This window comes from Coregonus clupeaformis, chromosome 20 (assembly GCF_020615455.1).
Source record: "Coregonus clupeaformis isolate EN_2021a chromosome 20, ASM2061545v1, whole genome shotgun sequence".
NCBI classification, from domain to species: Eukaryota; Metazoa; Chordata; class Actinopteri; order Salmoniformes; family Salmonidae; genus Coregonus; species Coregonus clupeaformis.
The window spans coordinates 64,134,971-64,153,911 of record NC_059211.1 but is presented as its reverse complement, the minus strand read 5'-3'; the positions used below and the strand labels follow the sequence as shown (position 1 = coordinate 64,153,911).

At 44.8% G+C, this 18,941-nt stretch overlaps 1 protein-coding gene across 1 annotated transcript; it reads right to left on the bottom strand.

Moving 5' to 3' along the window:
• Positions 1–610: 610 nt before the first annotated feature.
• Positions 611–18,932, bottom strand: LOC121534293 (transmembrane channel-like protein 6). The gene is made up of 17 exons (XM_041840924.2): positions 18,831–18,932; positions 15,829–15,889; positions 15,546–15,743; positions 14,348–14,574; positions 13,513–13,657; positions 11,853–11,996; positions 10,443–10,454; positions 10,176–10,354; positions 9,837–9,927; positions 9,262–9,359; positions 8,933–9,028; positions 5,440–5,515; positions 5,141–5,274; positions 4,525–4,701; positions 4,124–4,202; positions 3,365–3,463; positions 611–3,222 (listed from the first exon to the last, which is right to left on the bottom strand). The coding sequence occupies exons 1-17, from the start codon at positions 18,848–18,850 to the stop codon at positions 3,208–3,210; spliced, it is 1,851 nt and encodes a 616-aa protein (XP_041696858.2). The 5' UTR covers positions 18,851–18,932; the 3' UTR covers positions 611–3,207.
• Between the last annotated feature and the right edge of the window lie 9 nt (positions 18,933–18,941).

Below are 18,941 nucleotides of genomic sequence, written 5' to 3'. Positions count from 1 at the left end.
TCATTCAAGGGTGATCTCCGCATGTGTATTTCCCACCGTAAAGCATGGAAGAGGAGGTGTTATGGTGTGGGGGTGCTTTGCTGGTGACACAGTAGGTGATTTATTTAGAATTCAAGGCTCACTTAACCAGCATGGCTACCACAGCATTCTGCAGCGATACGCCATCCCATCTGGTTTGGGCTTAGTGGGACTCATTTGTTTTTCAACAGGACAATGACCCAACACACCTCTAGGCTGTGTAAGTGCTATTTTACCAAGAAGGAGAGTGATGGAGTGCTGCATCAGATGACCTGGCCTCCACAATCCCCCGACCTCAACCAACACCCAAATTGAGATGGTTTGGGATGAGTCAGACCGCAGAGTGAAGGAAAAGCAGCCAACAAGTTTTCAGCATATGTGGGAACTCCTTCAAGACTGTTGGAAAAGCATTCCAGGTGAAGCTGGTTGAGAGAATGCCAAGAGTGTGCAAAGCTGTCATCAAGGCAAAGGGTGGCTATTTGAAGAATCTCAAATACAAAATATATTTTGATTTGTTTAACACTTTTTTGGTTACTACACGATTCCATATGTGTTATTTCATAGTTTTGTTGTCTTCACTATTATTCTACAATGTAGAAAATAGTAAAAATAAAGAAAAACCCTTGAATGAGTAGATGTTCTAAAACTTTTGACCGGTAGTGAATATGAAGTGGAATCCTCAGACTGTAATGACTTGATAGACTATTATCATTTGGTTTTGATCAATGCTACAGAAGATACAGAATCAAGCTTTTGATATGGAAGGCACTGGATTATAGCAAATCCTCATAGGCTGCGTTTACACAGGCAGCCCAATTCTGATCTATTTCCACTAATTGGTCTTCTAACCAATCAGATCGGATCTTTTGCCAATAAATTGGCCAAAAGACCAGAATTGGGCTGCCTGTGTAAACACAGCCATAGTAACAGGGTTCACTAGAACTGATTGATTCATTGATTTGTTAGTTGACCAGAATTGTCTCAAACTACCGCACAGCCTACTGCCACATCTGAACTCACCAGCAGAGAGAGAAAGGGAGAGAGACTGGCTAAAACGACCACATACCCTACTGACGCACCTAAACATAGGCTACAAGTATAGTGAGAGAAAGATGGATGGTTGATACAGTATGTGGGGAATGTGAGAGATTTGTGATATGGGGCTCTCTACTGGTGATTTAGAGAATTACAAACATTTGTATTCTTGCTGCTTCCAACTCTTCCTAGGTAAATAATACTGACTGGTGCTTTTAATAGCCACATATGCTTTTAAACAAGGATAATAACAATGGGTTATATTTTAGTATCACTAAAAAGGTCACGTGATTAACTGTTTGAACTCAACGCAGGGTTGCATATTTTCGGTAACTTTCCCAAAATGTTCCTGAAATCCCGGTTGGAAGTTTCCTGGAACCAGAAGGGAATAAGCAGAGAATCTGGGAATCATCCAACCAGGATTTCTGTAACACCTGGGAATTCTGGGAAAGTTGGTGGAATTTTGCAACCCTAAACTCAAGCTGCTCTGGAGTTCATATTTATTGGATTAGATGGATCATGTATGTGTGCTATTAGGACAGGAAAGTGATTCTTTGTAAATTGTCAATATATTTAGCTGTTTTTTATGGTGCTGATTGCATGTCTGTAATACATTATAATTGTGTTAAATAATAGAAAGATGTGTTTCAATTATTTATATTAGATTTCTCCACTGAAAAGTAAAAGATTGAAGTCTAGCATAACCACTAGGTACACATCAGGTAAGCAAATACACACGCAGATATGGTAAAACATTTAATTACCTATAAAGTATACAAACAATAAAACAACTTCTTGAAAACAAAAAGAGACATTAAAATAACGTACTGTTTCAGGTGGTTGATCTTCTACGACCATTTCCTTTTTGAATGAACTAATCAGATCGCCCGATACTAAGCGGTGGACTCCTCCTACAGAGACAGTAAACATAGGATGCATCCCAACAGACACTCTATTCTCTACAGAGTGCACTACTTTTGGCCAGCGCCCTAGAAAGTTGTGTACTATCTAGGGAAGAGTGCCATTTTGGAAGCAGAGAGACTAAACTTATCAAGAAATTATACCCTGAACACCAATTAACATAAAAACATAACAAAATCGTACAAAATAATTGTTATATATCAGAAATGGAAAGAAATAACCTATTTGTTCACAGTTGGTATGAAAGGGCTGTTGACAAAAGACCAGTTTATACAATAAAAAATCTAAAGTAATAAAACAATCATACTATTTACAATTAAAAAATAAAAATCCTATATTTCACAGAATTAACCCTGCTTAACAATGACACTGTTTTAACCCTTTGTGCAATGTTTGCAGCTTATTGGCATTTGATCTGTTCCCTATTCAAAGTTGTAAAAAAAAAAGTGCTTTCTGTTCTGTGTCCCTACAAGCACACCGTATCCCAGTCTCGTTTCCTCACCTCTTCACTCCTACATCCTTTCGCATGACCAGGTGTTCCAATCCAAGTTTTTTTTTTTTAAAGGACAAACATCCTTGGTTGAAACTATTGAGCTTGATAAACCATTATTTTGTTTTGTGACATGTCCTTTCATTTCATATGAAGAATAAACAGTAAGGTGTAGCCTATGGCTTGGCCATAGTAAATTCATATAAACTCAGTGGTATTTTCCTATGTAGCCTAGTTACAGTAAGGTGTAACCTAGTTACAGTAAGGTGTAGCCTAGTTACAGTAAGGTGTAGCCTAGTTACAGTAAAATGTAGCCTATGGCTTGGCCATAGTAAGTTCACATAAAGACTGTGGTCTTTCCCTATGAGGTGTAGCCTGTTATTGGAAGAGGGAAATCCTGCTTTGTCCCATTCCCAATCCTATTCCCAATCCTTACAAGGACCAGATTCCTGGGAAAGAGTGTGGATCCTATTAGAATCCTGTTTTGGCCTATGTGGGATTTGTTATTGTAAAGAAGTAAATTCCTTTATAGTCCCAGTCCCAATCCCAACCCAGATTCCTGGGAAAGAGTGTACATCCTATGAGAATAGTTTTCCAGTTTAAGAATTCCTTAACAACTCTTCCCAGAGGCAGGAGAGGAGAGGTATATCCAGTTTTGTTCCATCCAGGACATTTCCCAAAGGATATTCAGAGATCTTCCGAGATATGCCCTCCACTGAGATGGGAGAGAAGTAGTGGGAATGCTAGCCGTTGGAATCCTGGGAAGAAGACAGGAGAAAGAGTGTTGTCAGAAATGTGAGCCAGAAGAAATTGGGAACAAAATAATGCACACACACACACACACACACACACACACACACACTCCCTCTCTTTTTTTATTTATCTCACACACACACACACCTGACTGGCCTGACTGGTGAGTCTGCGAGGAGAGAAGGGTGGTTTCTGCTGGTGGATGGCCTGGAGACGAGTGATCAGGAACTTCTTATCCTCCCCCTCCTAGAGAGAGAATGAACAGGTTACCAGGCAACAACCATGTAGCTGGCAATTAACACATTATACACAGTGTTAGAACAGGTTACCAGGCAACAACCATGTAGCTGGCAACTAACACATTATACACAGTGTTAGAACAGGTTACCAGGCAACAACCATGTAGCTGGCAATTAACACATTATACACAGTGTTAGAACAGGTTACCAGGCAACAACCATGTAGCTGGCAATTAACACATTATACACAGTGTTAGAACAGGTTACCAGGCAACAACCATGTAGCTGGCAATTAACACATTATACACAGTGTTAGAACACGTTATGCCAAGTTAAGTGCTTGTATACACAGTGTTGAACGTACATTTTCTACATTGACATTTTAGTCATTTAGCAGACACTCTTATCCAGAGCAGCTTACAGTTAATACATTCATCTTAAGATAGCTAGGTGGGACAACCACATGTCATAGTAAGCTACTTTATTGAGAATTTTTTTACTATCAGCAAAGTCTCTATTTGGGATTATTTAAAATACTATTTGAAGAGGTAGGGTTTCAGATGTTTTCTAAAGGTAAATATGTATTACAGTGTTATTATGACATTAGTATTGTAATAAAAGGAGGTGTATGTTATAAAGGGTTAAGTCCCATTAGTTGAGACATTACGTTTTCTATCTGCTCCTGCAGCAGACTGATGATCTTCCTCTGTCCATCCACCACCTGGGTGTTGAAGTAAATCACTACCCTGAGCGAGACAAAGAGAGAGAGTGTATGAAAACACACTAAATCACAATAACTTTCTATTATACAGAGATACTGACAGAAATGGAAATGATCAAAACATCCTGAAGGAACTTAGTTTGTGTCAAATCATTCACAGAATCATCCCACTCACAGGAAGACACCAGGAACAGAAACAGAGGGTTCTCCACGATTTAGTGAGCCCGGGCTAGCCAGGAAAGGTGTCTGTCTGTGTGTGTGTGTGTGTGTGTGTGTGTGTGTGTGTGTGTGTGTGTGTGTGTGTGTGTGTGTGTGTGTGTGTGTGTGTGTGTGTGTGTACCACTCACAGGAAGATCCCAGCAGCCAGGAACAGAAACAGAGGGTTCTCCACGATGTAGCTGTGAGCCCAGGCTAGCCAGGCCAGGTTAGGGTTGTGTCTCCCCAACTCCTTCACCCACAGCTTCCCTGACTGGAACATAGTGGACAGGCTACGGAACGGACCGCATGACTCAGACGGACGGATACTGGAGGAAGGTATATAGATATTATAGTAGATCAATGTGAATAATGTATATTGCAGGTATATGTGTGTTTGAATTTGCTAATGTGTGTTCAATATGTTCAGTGAGTGTGTTACTGACATCAGAGTGTGTTACTGACATCAGAGTGTGTTACTGACATCAGAGTGTGTTACTGACACCAGAGTGTGTTACTGACATCAGAGTGTGTTACTGACACCAGAGTGTGTTACTGACATCAGAGTGTGTTACTGACACCAGAGTGTGTTACTGACACCCGAGTGTGTTACTGACACCCGAGTGTGTTACTGACACCAGAGTGTGTTACTGACACCCGAGTGTGTTACTGACACCAGAGTGTGTTACTGACATCAGAGTGTGTTACTGACATCAGAGTGTGTTACTGACATCAGAGTGTGTTACTGACACCAGTCCATCTCCCTACCTCCACATAGTGTAGGTAACACACACGGCAGCCCCCAGGAATGAAGGGAAGCAGAGGAGTGTGATGAAGATGGTGGTCATCTGACTGGCTCTATAGGGCTTCCTAGGGGACTGGCAGTTCATCATTACACTAGTCTGGTGGGGGGGAGAATACTGTCAGAGAACCGTTTGATCAAGGTACAGAGTCAAGACAAGGTTCAAGGTCAGTTGACGTTCAGTTGTAGTTCCATAGTAAGTATTCTACATAGTCCAGTTACCAGGATGATCATGGCACAGTGATCAAAACAGAGGTTTATGTACCTTCTTCATGTAGAAGAGAAGCAGTAGTTTGATGATCTGTACAGCAGGAAGCAGAGGAGTGAACAACACCCCCAACCTACACAACACAGACATGATACAACATCACCACAACACCCCCAACCTCCACAACACAGACATGATACAACATCACTACAACACCCCCAACCTACACAACACAGACAACATCACTACAACACCCCCAACCTCCACAACACACATGATACAACATCACCACAACACCCCCAACCTCCACAACACAGACATGATACAACATCACTACAACACCCCCAACCTCCACAACATACATGATACAACATCACTACAACACCCCCAACCTACACAACAGACATCATACAACATCACTACAACACCCCAACCTACACAACATCACTACAACACCCCCAACCTCCACAACACATACATGATACAACATCACTACAACACCCCCAACCTCCACAACACAGACATCATACAACATCACTACAACACCCCCAACCTCCACAACACACATGATACAACATCACTACAACACCCCCAACCTACACAACAGACATCATACAACATCACTACAACACCCCAACCTACACAACATCACTACAACACCCCCAACCTCCACAACACATACATGATACAACATCACCACAACACCCCCAACCTACACAACACAGACATGATACAACATCACTACAACACCCCCAACCTACACAACACAGACATGATACAACATCACTACAACACCCCCAACCTACACAACACAGACATGATACAACATCACCACAACACCCCCAACCTACACAACACAGACATGATACAACATCACTACAACACCCCCAACCTACACAACAGACATCATACAACATCACTACAACACCCCAACCTACACAACATCACTACAACACCCCCAACCTCCACAACACATACATGATACAACATCACTACAACACCCCCAACCTCCACAACACAGACATCATACAACATCACTACAACACCCCCAACCTCCACAACACACATGATACAACATCACTACAACACCCCCAACCTACACAACAGACATCATACAACATCACTACAACACCCCAACCTACACAACATCACTACAACACCCCCAACCTCCACAACACAGACATGATACAACATCAATACAACACCCCCAACCTCCACAACACAGACATGATACAACATCACTACAACACCCAACCTCCACAACACAGACATGATACAACATCACTACAACACCCCCAACCTACACAACAGACATTATACAACATCACTACAACACCCCCAACCTACACAACAGACATGATACAACATCACTACAACACCCCCAACCTCCACAACACAGACATGATACAACATCACTACAACACCCAACCTCCACAACACAGACATGATACAACATCACTACAACACCCCCAACCTACACAACACATACATTATACAACATCACTACAACCCCCCCTCCACAACACAGACATGATACAACATCACCACAACCCCCCCACCCACCTCCACAACACAGACATGATACAACATCACTACAACACCCCCAACCTACACAACAGACATGATACAACATCACTACAACACCCCCAACCTCCACAACACAGACATGATACAACATCACTACAACACCCCCAACCTCCACAACAGACATGATACAACATCACTACAACACCCCCAACCTCCACAACACAGACATGATACAACATCACTACAACCCCCCCAACAGACATGATACAACATCTCTACAACACCCCCAACCTCCACAACACAGACATGATACAACATCACTACAACACCCCCAACCTACACAACACAGACATGATACAACATCACTACAGCACCCCCAACCTCCACAACACAGACATTATACAACATCACTACAACCCCCCCCCCACCTCCACAACACAGACATGATACAACATCACTACAACCCCCCAACCTCCACAACACAGACATGATACAACATCACTACAACCCCCAACCTCCACAACACAGACATGATACAACATCACTACAACACCCCCCAACCTACACAACAGACATGATACAACATCACTACAACACCCCCAACCTCCAGAACACAGACATGATACAACATCACTACAACCCCCCAACCTCCACAACACATACATGATACAACATCACTACAACACCCCCAACCTCCACAACAGACATGATACAACATCACTACAACACCCCCAACCTCCACAACACAGACATGATACAACATCACCCCAACCTCCACAACACAGACATGATACAACATCACCCCAACCTCCACAACACAGACATGATACAACATCACTACAACACCCCCAACCTACACACAGACATCATACAACATCACTACAACACCCCCAACCTCCACAACACAGACATGATACAACATCACCCCAACCTCCACAACACAGACATGATACAACATCACTACAACACCCCCAACCTACACACAGACATCATACAACATCACTACAACACCCCCAACCTCCACAACACAGACATGATACAACATCACCCCAACCTCAACAACACAGACATGATACAACATCACTACAACACCCCCAACCTCCACAACACACATGATACAACATCACTACAACACCCCCACAACACAGACATGATACAACATCTCTACAACACCCCCAACCTCCACAACAGACATGATACAACATCACTACAACACCCCCAACCTCCACAACAGACATGATACAACATCACTACAACACCCCCAACCTCCACAACAGACATGATACAACATCACTACAACCCCCCCAACCTCCAGACAATACAACATCACTACAACACCCCAACACAGACATGATACATCACTACAACACCCCAACCTCCACAACACAGAGACTCAAGTGTACAAGGTTAGGTTTAGGGCCAGGGTTAGAGGTCATACCAGGCCAGGGTTAAGGCTAGGTGTAGGGTTAAGGTTAGGTTTAGGGCCAGGGTTAGAGGTCATACCAGGCCAGGGTTAAGGCTAGGTGTATGGTTAAGGTTAGGTTTAGGGCCAGGGTTAGAGGTCATACCAGGCCAGGGTTAAGGCTAGGTGTAGGGTTAAGGTTAGGTTTAGGGCCAGGGTTAGAGGTCATACCAGGCCAGGGTTAAGGCTAGGTGTAGGGTTAAGGTTAGGTTTAGGGCCAGGGTTAGAGGTCATACCAGGCCAGGGTTAAGGCTAGGTGTATGGTTAAGGTTAGGTTTAGGGCCAGGGTTAGAGGTCATACCAGGCCAGGGTTAAGGCTAGGTGTAGGGTTAAGGTTAGGTTTAGGGCCAGGGTTAGAGGTCATACCAGGCCAGGGTTAAGGCTAGGTGTAGGGTTAAGGTTAGGTTTAGGGCCAGGGTTAGAGGTCATACCAGGCCAGTGTTAAGGCTAGGTGTAGGGTTAAGGTTAGGTTTAGGGCCAGGGTTAGAGGTCATACCAGGCCAGGGTTAAGGCTAGGTGTATGGTTAAGGTTAGGTTTAGGGCCAGGGTTAGAGGTCATACCAGGCCAGTGTCTGTCCGTAGATGAGTTCCAACACGTTCCTGGCGATGTCAAACACCGGCTTCCTTTTCCTCTTCAACACCCTCTGAGAAAACAACCTGCAGGAGAGAGAGAGAAGGAGAGAGAGAATAATAAGGGATAAAGGATTGAGAATGGGAAAGAAAGCGATAGAGACTGTATAATGCGTTGAAAGAGTTGCCGAGTTTATGAGCAAGAAAATATGAGGGAGAGAGAGAGAGAGAGAGAGAGAGAGAGAGAGAGAGACAGAGAGACACAGAGCGCACAGACAGAGAGACAGAGAGCGAGAGAGAGAGACAGACAGAGTACCCACCTCCAGAGGAACTCTCCAAAGAAGGTGTCCAGTATGGTAAAGATGAAATCCATGAGGAGGAAGCGGTACAGCTCCTGTCCTACAAAACTCTCCCAGCACTGACAACAACAACACAAGAAACTACATCAACAACAACAACAATATTTACATTTGACAATTTATTCAGTTAGCAGACGCTCTTATCCAGAGCGACTTACAGTTAGTGAGTGCATACATTTTCATACTGGCCCCCCGTGGGAATCGAACCCACAACCCTGGCGTTGCAAAGCGCCATGCTCTACCAACTGAGCTACACAGGACTATATATCAACATCATCATCAATATCAACAACATCAATATTAACCACATCAACAACATCATCAATATCAACATCAACATCATCAATATCAACAACATCCTCAATATCATCAATATCAACATCATCAATATCAACAACAACACAGGAGACACCAGTCATAACAGCAGCACAGATTTCATTTTGAGCAAAATAGTTCTGGACACTGTCGAGTTGATAATGCTGTAATTGGAATGTTGGGACAGAATCGGAATGCTGGAACGCAAATGTTCCTCTCACCTGCAGGCCGATGCTGTTGGGGTCAGAAGCGATCCGGCCCAGCCAATGGAAGCACAGCACTACGAGCACGCTCACTTTCAACATCAGGTTCCTCAAACACACAAATAGTAGATTTTTTAAATGTTTAGAACACACAGACAAACACACACACTTCTGTCAACTAGCAAGACTCTTGATTTCCATAAACTCTCCATTAACTTCCCATTACGTCTGTAGGATGCACTTCCACCCCTCTACCTACAGATGGCGATGTATGTGCGTACGATGGGGGAGTCATACTCCTCCATCCACACAAAAACGTCTAAATTAAGTTTGTGGACTGCAGTTCCACCCCTCTACCTGCTGATGGCGACGTATGTGTGTACGCTGGGCGAGTCGTACTCCTCCATCCAGGCAGTAGCGTTGAAGAGGCCAGGGAGCAGGAGGTTGATGAGAGACACTACGACTGGCAGGGCTAACAGACTGGCTTCCTTCAGGAGAGGGTCCTTAGTGGGAATACGAGATCTGTACTGGAGGTCCTAGAGAGGGAGGAAGAAGGTGTGAAAATGGAAAATGAAAATGGAGGATGAAAGCAATGTACAGGATCTGAAAAAGTGTGTCTCTTACCTTGTGCATGTACTCAGAAAAGCAGGGGCTGTGTGTTCAATAGGGCGATATGGGCGACGCACTGCCAAACAGGAAAAGGAAGGGATTTTTTTTCTAATCAATTATATCACGGCAACAGTAGTTATCAGTGTTGTAATCTAGACATCTGATCTGCCACAGTGCCACACTGCCACTAAATGTCCAATCAGGCTAAAGTCGTGCTTCAAATGGCCCCCCCCCCTTTTGGGGCGATTTCAGTCAGGTTGAAAATCGCCCAGAAGTCTGTCATAGACTCCCATGTAAAATCTATTTTTTTCAAATTTCAGAGCTTTCAATACAATCTCTATGGGTTTCTGAGGGCTTGCACTTACGCGCTTTCGTCATACGTAACGTAACCATGAACGTAACTAAGAAAAGAGCGGGTAGCAGCATCAATCAATTCACGTACTACTATCAAGATGGCTATAGCGTTCAGTGCAACTCCGATTGTCTCTTTGAAAGAAGTTCACATCAAAGAGACAACCACAAAGTGCAGGAGCGCTTTTTGAGTTCCTTCCCATCTCGGAATCAACCTCAGTCTCAATCGCCAGTGTGCTTTTGGAGAGACTGAACGGTCTTTTGCCGACGACGTGAAAGTCAAACTCATTGCGCAAGCTTACGATGGAGCCAGTGTGATGAGGCGAGAGAAGGCAAAAGGTGCGTGAGCATTTCAAGAAAGGCCATTACGTGCATTGCTATGCGCATCAGCTGAATTTGATCATGCAGCAAGCTAAAAAAGTAACTAGTAAACTAGTCCTCAGCATGCCTGATTTCAATGAGAAAGTCATTGACCGCTTTGCTGCATTGAAAGAGAGAAGAGAACAGTTTCAGTACAAGTAATGTAGCCTCTCTCTCTCTCTTTGTCCCTCCCTGTCTGTCTCTTTAACACACACACGCCCAAATCAGTTCACAGTTGATGTTGTTTAAAATAGTTATTTTTCATTTAAAAAAAAGTAAACAATTTTTTTTACAAATCTATACAATTGGCCAGAATATGGTTGTTCATATTTACAAAGCCATACAGATAGCTGTGTTTACCTTTTCTATAAATTATTTTCAAATTCTGTTTTCAGGCAAAATGTCTATCACTGTTCATTTTCACAAATCTATACAAGAGGGCAGAATATGGAAGTCTATAAAAATTTCTTATTACCAATAACTTGCATCAATGTTTTCAGTAGCCTCTATCAAAAGCTCCTGCTTGCTCAGGTGCACATATTTCCAATTCAACCATGAGGCCTTTTTGAAGCAAGTAATGTGTATATCAGTATTGACTTATATGCTGCCCCTGTCTTCATGTTGTTGCTGGACATATCTTTTTTAAAATGTGTGTAGGTCACCTAAATCATCAGAAAAATTGCCCCCCCTGAGAATTTTTTCAGGAGCCGCCACTGCAGAGAAGTAGTACAGAGCTAGAACACAGGCCACAGTACTGCCTATACAGATGAACCATGCCAGACCATGTACTGTCACACGTCCTATTCTCTGACACACTGTCTTCTGGACATGCTTCCGATTAGTCTCCTCCAACAACTCCTACAGACAGAGAGAGAGAGAGACATGGTTACGATTAGTCTCCTCCAACAACTCCTACAGAGAGAGAGACATGGTTACGATTAGTCTCCTCTAACAACTCCTACAGAGAGAGAGAGAGACATGCTTCCGATTAGTCTCTTCCAACAACTCCTACAGACAGAGAGAGAGACATGGTTACGATTAGTCTCCTCCAACAACTCCTACAGACAGAGAGAGAGACATGGTTACGATTAGTCTCCTCCAACAACTCCTACAGAGAGAGAGACATGGTTACGATTAGTCTCCTCCAACAACTCCTACAGACAGAGAGAGAGACATGGTTACGATTAGTCTCCTCCAACAACTCCTACAGATAGAGAGAGAGACATGGTTACGATTAGTCTCCTCCAACAACTCCTACAGAGAGAAAGAGACATGGTTACGATTAGTCTCCTCCAACAACTCCTACAGACAGAGAGAGAGACATGGTTACGATTAGTCTCCTCCAACAACTCCTACAGAGAGAGAGACATGGTTACGATTAGTCCCTCCAACAACTCCTACAGACAGAGAGAGACATGGTTACGATTAGTCTCCTCTAACAACTCCTACAGAGAGAGAGAGAGACATGCTTCCGATTACCTACAGACAGAGAGAGAGACATGGTTACGATTAGTCTCCTCTAACAACTCCTACAGAGAGAGAGAGAGACATGCTTCCGATTAGTCTCTTCCAACAACTCCTACAGACAGAGAGAGAGACATGGTTACGATTAGTCTCCTCCAACAACTCCTACAGAGAGAGAGACATGGTTACGATTAGTCCCTCCAACAACTCCTACAGAGAGAGGGACATGGTTACGATTAGTCTCCTCCAACAACTCCTACAGACAGAGAGAGAGACATGGTTACGATTAGTCTCCTCCAACAACTCCTACAGAGAGAGAGAGACATGGTTACAATTAGTCTCCTCCAACAACTCCTACAGAGAGAGAGACATGGTTACGATTAGTCTCCTCCAACAACTCCTACAGAGAGAGAGAGAGAGACATGGTTACGATTAGTCTCCTCCAACAACTCCTACAGACAGAGAGAGACATGGTTACGATTAGTCTCCTCTAACAACTGATCATGATTAATTAGGCGAATTAGCTTTTTCCTCTTCAAGTTTTTTGCAAAACAAAACAAATATCTTATGTCATCACATTCCTGACTGACTAACAACATTATTGCATGTGTGTGTATGTGTGATGGGAGTGTATGTGTGTATGAGAGTGTATGGGAGTGTGTGGGAGTGTGTGTGTGTATGGGAGTGTGTGTGTGTGTGTGTATGGGAGTGTGTGTGTGTATGGGAGTGTGTGTGTGTATGGGAGTGTGTGTGGGATGTATAGGACGCTGTAAGGAGAATGTCCTTTGACAAATTAAAAGAAAACAAACTGGAGTAGCTCAATATTGACCTGGAAGTTCAAAAGGATACCGGACAACCACAAACTGTGTGTGTACGTGTCAAAGGAGCGTGCATCTGTACGTGTCCCTACCTTGAGTTGAGTGCAGATGTTTTCAGAGCGGAGTTTGACGGAGGTCTTCTTGATGACTTTAAAGTCCCAGGAAGTGAACACCTTCATCGCCAGGATACCATGAGACTTGTCTATACGGAAACTCTGACCAAACGACTTGGACATGCTGGGGGGAGGACACACACACACCCCTTACTTTGTGAACTGTTAGTCCTGTAAGTCCTGTCATTTAACATCTAAATACACTGAGTGTACAAAACATTAGGAACACCTGCTCTTTCCATGACAGACTGACCAGGTGAATCCAGGTGAAAACTATGATCCCTAATTGATGTCACTTGTTAAATCCACTTCAATCAGTGTAGATGAAGGGGAGGAGACATTTTACAGAAGGGTTTTTAAGCCTTGGGACAATTGAGACATGGATTGTGTATGTGTGCAATTCAGAGGGTGAATGGACAAGACAAAAGATTGAAGTGCCTTCGAACAGGGTATGGTAGTAGGTGCCAGGTGCACCGGTTTGAGTGTGTCAAGAACTGCAACGCTGCTGGGTTTTTCACGCTCAACAGTTTCCCGTGTGTATCAAGCATGGCCCACCACCCAAAGGACATCCAGCCAACTTGACACAACTGTGGGAAGCATTGGAGTCAACATGGGCCAGCATCCCTGTGGAACGCTTTCAACACCTTGTAGAGTCCATAACCCTGACAAATTGAGGCTGTTCTGAGGGCAAAAGGGGGTGCAACTCAGTATTAGGAAGGTGTTCCTAATGTTTGGTATACTCAGTGTACACTGAAGTAGTCTCTCTCTCTCTCTGATGAAAGACAGAGACACCCCCCCCTCCCCACACACACACCTGTAGACGAGGATGATGCAGGTGATGAAGAAAGCCCCTCCTATGGTGAAGAAGTACGCCAGGGGCATGTTGTAGGACAGCTTCACTCCACAGTCTGTTTCCATTGTCCTTTTAGATGGAGAGTGACTGGGCTGCTGGTCCATACCGCTACTACTGACACTACAGTTCTTATACAGGGTAGAGTTACTATAGTAACCATAGTACATCACTGAGTCTGAGAAATAACCCTGGGGAGAGGGGGAGAGAGAGAGAGAGAGAGAGAGAGAGAGAGGAGGGAGAGAGTGAGACGGGGGACGGAGAGGGGGAGGTATGTTTGGTATGAGGATACCCCTCCAGTGAGCAGCCTGGAGGGGTGTACTGCCTGGTGCTGTTTGGGGGTATGGGACAGTATGTTTGGTATGAGGTGAATGTCTGGTTCTTACCCCTCCAGTGAGCAGCTCCAGCCCAGAGAAGGCTACGTGTCCCTGGGTTAACCTGGGGGGGTGTACTGCCTGGTGCTGTTTGGGGGTATGGGACAGTATGTTTGGTATGAGGTGAATGTCTGCTTCTTACCCCTCCAGTGAGCAGCTCCAGCCCAGAGAAGGCTACGTGTCCCTGGGTTAACCTGGGGGGTGTACTGCCTGGTGCTGTTTGGGGGTATGGGACAGTATGTTTGGTATGAGGTGAATGTCTGGTTCTTACCCCTCCAGAGAGCAGCTCCAGCCCAGAGAAGGCTACGTGTCCCTGGGTTAACCTGGGGGGTGTACTGTCTGGTGCTGTTTGGGGGTATGGGACAGTATGTTTGGTATGAGGTGAATGTCTGGTTCTTACCCCTCCAGAGAGCAGCTCCAGCCCAGAGAAGGCTACGTGTCCCTGGGTTAACCTGGGGGGTGTACTGCCTGGTGCTGTTTGGGGGTATGGGACAGTATGTTTGGTATGAGGTGAATGTCTGGTTCTTACCCCTCCAGAGAGCAGCTCCAGCCCAGAGAAGGCTACGTGTCCCTGGGTTAACCTGGGGGGGTGTACTGCCTGGTGCTGTTTGGGGGTATGGGACAGTATGTTTGGTATGAGGTGAATGTCTGGTTCTTACCCCTCCAGAGAGCAGCTCCAGCCCAGAGAAGGCTACGTGTCCCTGGGTTAACCTGGGGGGTGTACTGCCTGGTGCTGTTTGGGGGTATGGGACAGTATGTTTGGTATGAGGTGAATGTCTGGTTCTTACCCCTCCAGAGAGCAGCTCCAGCCCAGAGAAGGCTACGTGTCCCTGGGTTAACCTGGGGGGGTGTACTGTCTGGGGCAGGGCCAGGAACAAAACCGTGACCAGGAACAGGAAGACGTTGAAGAAGAGGAGGGTCTTGACGAACAGGAAGTAGGAGAGGACGCCGGTGCCGAAACGACCGCTCACCCTCTTCAGCGCCACCTGGGGAAGAGGAACAGAGATAGTGAGAAAGAACAGAGATATAATGTGTGTGTGAGAGGAGAGAGAGAGAGATAGAGAGCCTTACCTGCCACAGCTGTAGGGAGTGGAGGAAGAAGTCATGGACCCCCTCCTCATCCACTGGGCTCCTATTACAGAGAGAGGGGGGGGAGAGAGAGGGAGGAAGGGAGAGAGGGAGAGAAGAGAGAAAGAGAGAGGGAGGGAGAGGCAGAGAGGGGGAGAGAGAGAGAGGGGGAGAGAGAGAGGGAGAGAGGGACGGGGGAGAGAGAAGAGAGAGGGGGAGAGGAGCGAGAAAGGGGAGAGGAGAGAGAGAGAGAGAGGGGAGAGAGAGAGAGAGAGAGGGGGAGAGGAGAGAGGGGGGAGATAGGGGGAGAGGAGAGAGAGGGGAGAGAGAGAGAGAGGGGGGAGAGAGGGACAGGGAGAGAGAGGAAAGAGGGAGGGGGAGAGAGGGGGAGAGGAGTGAGAAAGGGGAGAGGAGAGAGAGAGAGAGGGGGAGAGGAGAGAGGGGGAGATAGGGGGAGAGGAGAGAAAGAGGGGAGAGTAGAGAGAGAGAGAGGGGGAGGATGAGAGAGAGAGAGAGAGAGAGAGAGAGAGAGAGAGAGAGAGAGAGAGAGAGAGAGAGAGTAAGAGAGAGATGAGAGGGTACTTCAGTGGGTCGGATACAAACACACATACATACACTTCTAACCACTAAAAACAAACACACCCCTAACCAGTAACCAATGTTCAGAAAACAGACAGACATTGTGTAAACACTCCCTCACCACTAGGCTTTGACCACCTTGATAAGCACTGACAACTCTTCATATTAAATATTTCATGGCCTTTAAGACCTAATTCGAAAGGAACCACAATCACAAGCCTTTTGCTCCCCAGGGAACCTGCAGTTGAACACAACAGGAAGAGACTCACTCAGAAGATTCTCCTCAGTAAATACAAGAACACACACACACACAACAAAGGAACAAAGACTATACAAACAGTCAAACAAACACAGTCAGTCTGTTCTGTGGGAACAATGGGTCTGGCTGGATACTGGTACTGTACAGAACTGGGCCTCAAAGAGTTGCCTCAAAGAACATTGTATTGTAGGAGTTCAGGCTTGTTTAATCCTAAAATCTGTGTTGCGTTGTTTAGTCCCAACTCAAATACAAAGAAGACACTTCCTGTCCTGTTGCTTTGAAACACATTTAAACCCATGTAGCGTAACTACAAACATCATGCTTATAACAAACTGGAGGTGGTGTGTGTGCTAGCGTTTAGAGTTCAAGAAAATTCATACCAGCTAATAAACTAAAGCCTCTAACAGAAACAAGGCTTAAATCAAAACATGTGTGTGTGTGTGTGTATCACCAGTGAATTGTTAGAATTACTGTTGTCACGGATATTGCAGGTACACAAGCAGGACGTAGTCCCTACACATTGGAGCAAAAACAATCTGCGTTTTGTGTGACGATGTAGGCTAATCTTTGTAGTTGCTGCCATATCGTAATCATCAGCTAGAGTTGCTGAAAAACAACACTACTACTTTGACTCTGTGTCACGAGAATTTCCATCTCAATGTTTGAAACTGAACTGTTATATTACTCAATCTGTATCCCAGAGGTTATATATCTCTAATAAACAGACAGAATCTCCCAGCTTACAGTTGTCAAGTCTTTATTCAGAGAGCGCTCTGCCCCAAAATGGGTGCACAGTCTTTTTATACTCACACACACACACACACACACACACACACACACACACACACACACACACACACACACACACACACACACACACACACACACACACACACACACACACACACACACACACACACACACACACACACACACACACACAACACACGTTCTTATCATAGCCTACTCCTTGCTCAGGCAGGCTGCATTTTTTCACTATTCCCATACATAGTTATCGCGTTCTCACAATATTCTGCAAGCCTCTCACTCCCCCTCCCTGTGTGGGGACATCTGTTTTTGAAACCTGTCTCCTGTTATTGGTTTCAACGTTTGCACTTCTGCTTGCCTAACTACAAGACACAAATATACATCTTATATAAGCACATATGATTAACTCTCTAAGCTCTAGTCTTCTAATAGTCATACATTATTAGTTTAACTGAGGATGTGACATTTCAGTCATATCTTACTCACACATTTCTTTATCAGTCTGCCTCCTGCTTAGCCAATGTTCGCAATGATGATTAAAAAAAGAACATTACATCGCTATTAGACTGCGTGTCTGTGTCTTGCTTGTTTGATATGCTGCCTAGATAGCTGCATGTAAATCCCCACTTGAGTTTTGCATTGGGACAAAAAAACCAACTGAGAGTTTTGTGTACAAACTCAACTCCTCTCCTGAAAAAAGAACCTGAAATCGTGTTTATGTTTAATAGTCTACTGGGACAGGGAATGCAGTAGTTGGAACATCTCAATCATGTCCTTTGTGTACAACATTAAGTTTTGTAGGCTACACCAGACAATGGCCCTTATCGCCGATCAAGGAGGGGGAAGCTGCAGCGGAGAACTGAGCAGCAGCTACGTAAAAAAACAAAGAATCCTGCACATGTGCAGAAATCTCTGCATCTTTAGCCACGGCAAATCAGGTTTCCAGACAATCCGGAACCGCAGCCACTGGTTATGATTATTGCTCTGTGTGCTGGTAGTGTTCTAGTGTGCTTGACCTCTTCACAAAGACCACGTGACCCTTCAAACACAAAACAAAACATTCGTTAACATGTGTGTATGCATGCGTGAACATCAGTGTCTATCTGTGTGTGTGTGTCACTGTCAACAACCCCTGAACAAGGACAGTATATCCTCCAAAAGTATATCCTCCACACAGCTATGCTGCCCATAACGTCTGAAACAGTACCTAGTCAGTTGTTTTGCCCTACTCTTAGGCAGGCCTGCAATCTGAAGGCCACGTACTGTGAGCCTGTGTACGTGGCCGAGACTTCCAAATATCACCAACTTGCATTTGCATCCCAGGCTGTCCAAGCCTGATATGAGGGGCTGCTATTTCAGGAGCGTTTCAGAAAAGGCACACACACACTGACCAACTTACCTGCTCTGGACCCTCTCCATTCCGCTCCTCTTCAACCTAGTCCAGCCAGGCCTGTTAGCAGTGTGTATGTATATAAGTGTGTAAGTGTGTAAATGTGAATTTGTGTGTGTG

Coding starts and splice junctions, on each gene's coding strand:
- LOC121534293 (XM_041840924.2), bottom strand. CDS start 18,850: ATGGAGAGGGTCCAGAGCAG. Junction 15,890..18,830: donor ATGGAGAGGGTCCAGAGCAG/GTAAGTTGGTCA, acceptor TCTCTGTAATAG/GAGCCCAGTGGATGAGGAGG. Junction 5,275..5,439: donor TTCTCTTCTACATGAAGAAG/GTACATAAACCT, acceptor CCCCCCCACCAG/ACTAGTGTAATGATGAACTG.